The following is a 2,953-nucleotide window of genomic DNA, read 5'->3' on the forward strand; positions in this document are numbered from 1 at the left end:
AATAAATATTAGTATCTCTTACTATTCTCCTTCAAGCACTTGAGGGCAATTTAGATAAACCTAGAATGTAGAGAAATGAAAATATGTTGTATATTTGGGGAAATGGCAAGAATACTACTTTATTGTCACTGGAGCATAGAGTACAACAGAATGGATGGAGATGAATCTGGAAAGCTCAACTGACTTTATATTTATTTGGTTTCAAAAACATTTGATGAACGACTTGTTTAGAACCTCATTACCTCATGGGGAGTATTGAATAGCCTCTCTAAATGGCCTTTCTCATTCACTCTCAAGCAAGCTCTAGATTAATCTTCTTAACAGGTTAGTCATTCTGTACCCATACTGCAGGGACCAGTACACATGCCACCTCTTCCATGAACTTAGTAGTTCTGGAAGTTACTATTTCTAAATCTCTAGTTATTCCTTTCTGTCTTAATGCTGTTTTTACATGTCTTAACTTCCCTCTTAGATTGTAAACTTTTTGAGGGCAGAGACTGCCTTATATGTTACCAGGTGCTTATGGGAACACTAACCACGCTATATCAATTTAGTGGCTAGACCACCCTGTTCCAATGAACAGGCTGATACCCTATAATCGAAGTGATATAGTATTAGCTATAGTTTTAGATTAAACTTAATCTGAAAAGATAAAACCCCTGTCAAAGTTAGTTCAGGTCTCATCTCAGAGGGAAAGCGGTGGGGCAGGAAGAGGTTAAATAATTATATGCATATATGCATAATCTGTGGACACAGACAATAGTGCCATGAAGGCCTGGGGAGGGGGTGGGAGCAGGGTGGAGGGGGTCAATGGGGGGAAAAATGGGGACATCTGTAATACTTTCAATAATAAAGATGTATTTTTAAGAATGGCACCATTTTTCTAAAATGTCATGTAATAGTTTTCATTTCAATTTGGGAATGAAAGTATGTCTTGTCTTAAGTAGACCAAAGTGAATTGTACACGATACTGTTTTGGTTAAAAGAGAAAAAAACAAGTAGCTAAAATTGGGGGAACAACTATTCCTTTTGGATATTATATTTTAACGATTCTTGGTATTTTATTTTTTTAGGAGGAGGAGGAAGAAGAAGAAAACAGGATGTCTGAAGAAGCAGAAAGACACTACCAACAGAATAAGCTGCAGGCCGATTCCATTGTTCAGACAGATCAACCAGAAACAGTGGTGTCCAGTTCATTTGTGAATCTCAATTTTGAAATGGAGGGAGATTGTGAAGTATTTACAGAAAGCAAACAAAATCCAGTCTCTGTCCCACCATAGAATGCAATAACTCTCAAACTTCAAACTCTAAGGTGGTTTTTATACCAGGAACTTTCACATTCTCTATTCAATGGGATTTAATACACTTATTTATATTTTAAATTATTATCTATAAAGGGAAAACTGTTTCTTTATTCTTAGACTCTATCTAGCAAAAGTCAGATCTGAAATTTGGATATTTGTACTATGCTTTTACTGTGTGTCAAATTAGTGCTTTGGTTTTAAAATGATCTTTATAAAAATGTTAAGGACATTTTAGAGCCCTAACTGCCAATTAAGAGTTAATTATCATGCTTGTCTATTATTTGTGTTTGTATGAAAAAAATGGGTTAAATTGCTGATTAAGACTAATTAGAGTTGATATTCCTAATCTCAGATGAAAATGAGGATTTTCCCCGATTTTTTCATGCTGTCTTATTTATATATATAACCATTAACTTCATACTAAAGATGGTTCACTGAGTAATAAAAAGGAGCAAGATAAAAGAACTTGGAATTTTCTTTCCTTGAGAATAACTTTATTTTATGGAAAGGTGATTGAGTCTCTAACACCAAATAAGATAGGTTTCCTTTTTTAAATGTTTTTATGGATTCATGGTGTGATGGTTCATGGCATATGATGGCAATCTTTTTAGTAATGGGTCTATACTACATAATTTAGTGCTTAAAGGATTAGTTATCAGATTATGTAATTAATGTCACAAGTTATAGTTTACCAATAGCTCTAAAACATGCTAACCTGACATCTTCCCTCCAATTTGTTTTTGAGTTAGTACTTCCAACTCAGATATTTGGTTATCCAGTGAAGGCATGCATATCTAAAGGTGATCTGAATCTTCTCTCCTTGGAGGTAATATATCTAACAAAAACTAGAAACTTTTCTGATTATAGTAGAAGGAAGATAATGGCCTATGAAGATTTTATGCTTCTTGAATTTTATTTTCTTTACTTGTCTAACTGTGGCCAGTTTGTAATGTTTACATAGTTATACACTGTGCCTTAAATTTTTATATTTTTATTTATGCAAACTATAAAATTTCCCATAAATGCATTAAATGGTTTGTCTTATTTTTAAGCCTTTCAGTTTTTCTTCCTTTTAATATTTACTGTTCCTTGTGGATCACTGTTTGTGATATTCTATCTTTTATCTCATAAAAACTAGACATAATGTAATTGAGAACCTTTACAGTGAGTTAAATTCTCTAACAATAATCCTTAACAAACTGAAGTTTTATAAAAGGTAACCCTGGTACTAGTTAATAAAACTAGACAGATTTTTTTATACCAATGATTTTAATTAAAGTAAAATATTAACTTCAATACTTTATTGAAATATCCTATTAAAAGAAACATCACATCTACTAGTAAACACTTCTAATCCAGAAATGAAATGAATGGGGAAGTCTGTAATCTTTGATATACATAATACTTTAGGAGAATACTCAAGGTTAAATGATCACATTATAATTTAAACTACCCTTCAGGTATTCAAATTCTTAATGACTAATGTCAGAAATAGTCCTAAATATTACACAGATTTAAAGTGGACTCCTTTTACCTTCAGCAAATCACACTTATCACATTTAAGCTAAGTGGGAACAGAATTTACTGCTTCCTAATTTGGTCCTATTGCTTCCAAACTATTAATTCCAATAATGAGAACATTTGCTGTG

General features: G+C 32.5%; 1 protein-coding gene across 2 annotated transcripts in view; it reads left to right on the forward strand.

Moving 5' to 3' along the window:
* The window catches only part of LOC103301984 (signal recognition particle subunit SRP54), an 85,452-nt gene extending 83,102 nt beyond the window's left edge, over positions 1-2,350 (forward strand). For both annotated transcript variants that reach the window (XM_054716546.1, XM_008158984.3), the window contains one exon: positions 1,074-2,350. In XM_054716546.1, the coding sequence (XP_054572521.1) occupies positions 1,074-1,280 (207 nt within the window). In that variant the 3' untranslated portion in view covers positions 1,281-2,350. The remainder of the gene's footprint in view (positions 1-1,073) is intronic.
* Positions 2,351-2,953: the final 603 nt, after the last annotated feature.

Source organism: Eptesicus fuscus, chromosome 5, assembly GCF_027574615.1.
Source record: "Eptesicus fuscus isolate TK198812 chromosome 5, DD_ASM_mEF_20220401, whole genome shotgun sequence".
In the NCBI taxonomy this organism is placed as follows: Eukaryota; Metazoa; Chordata; class Mammalia; order Chiroptera; family Vespertilionidae; genus Eptesicus; species Eptesicus fuscus.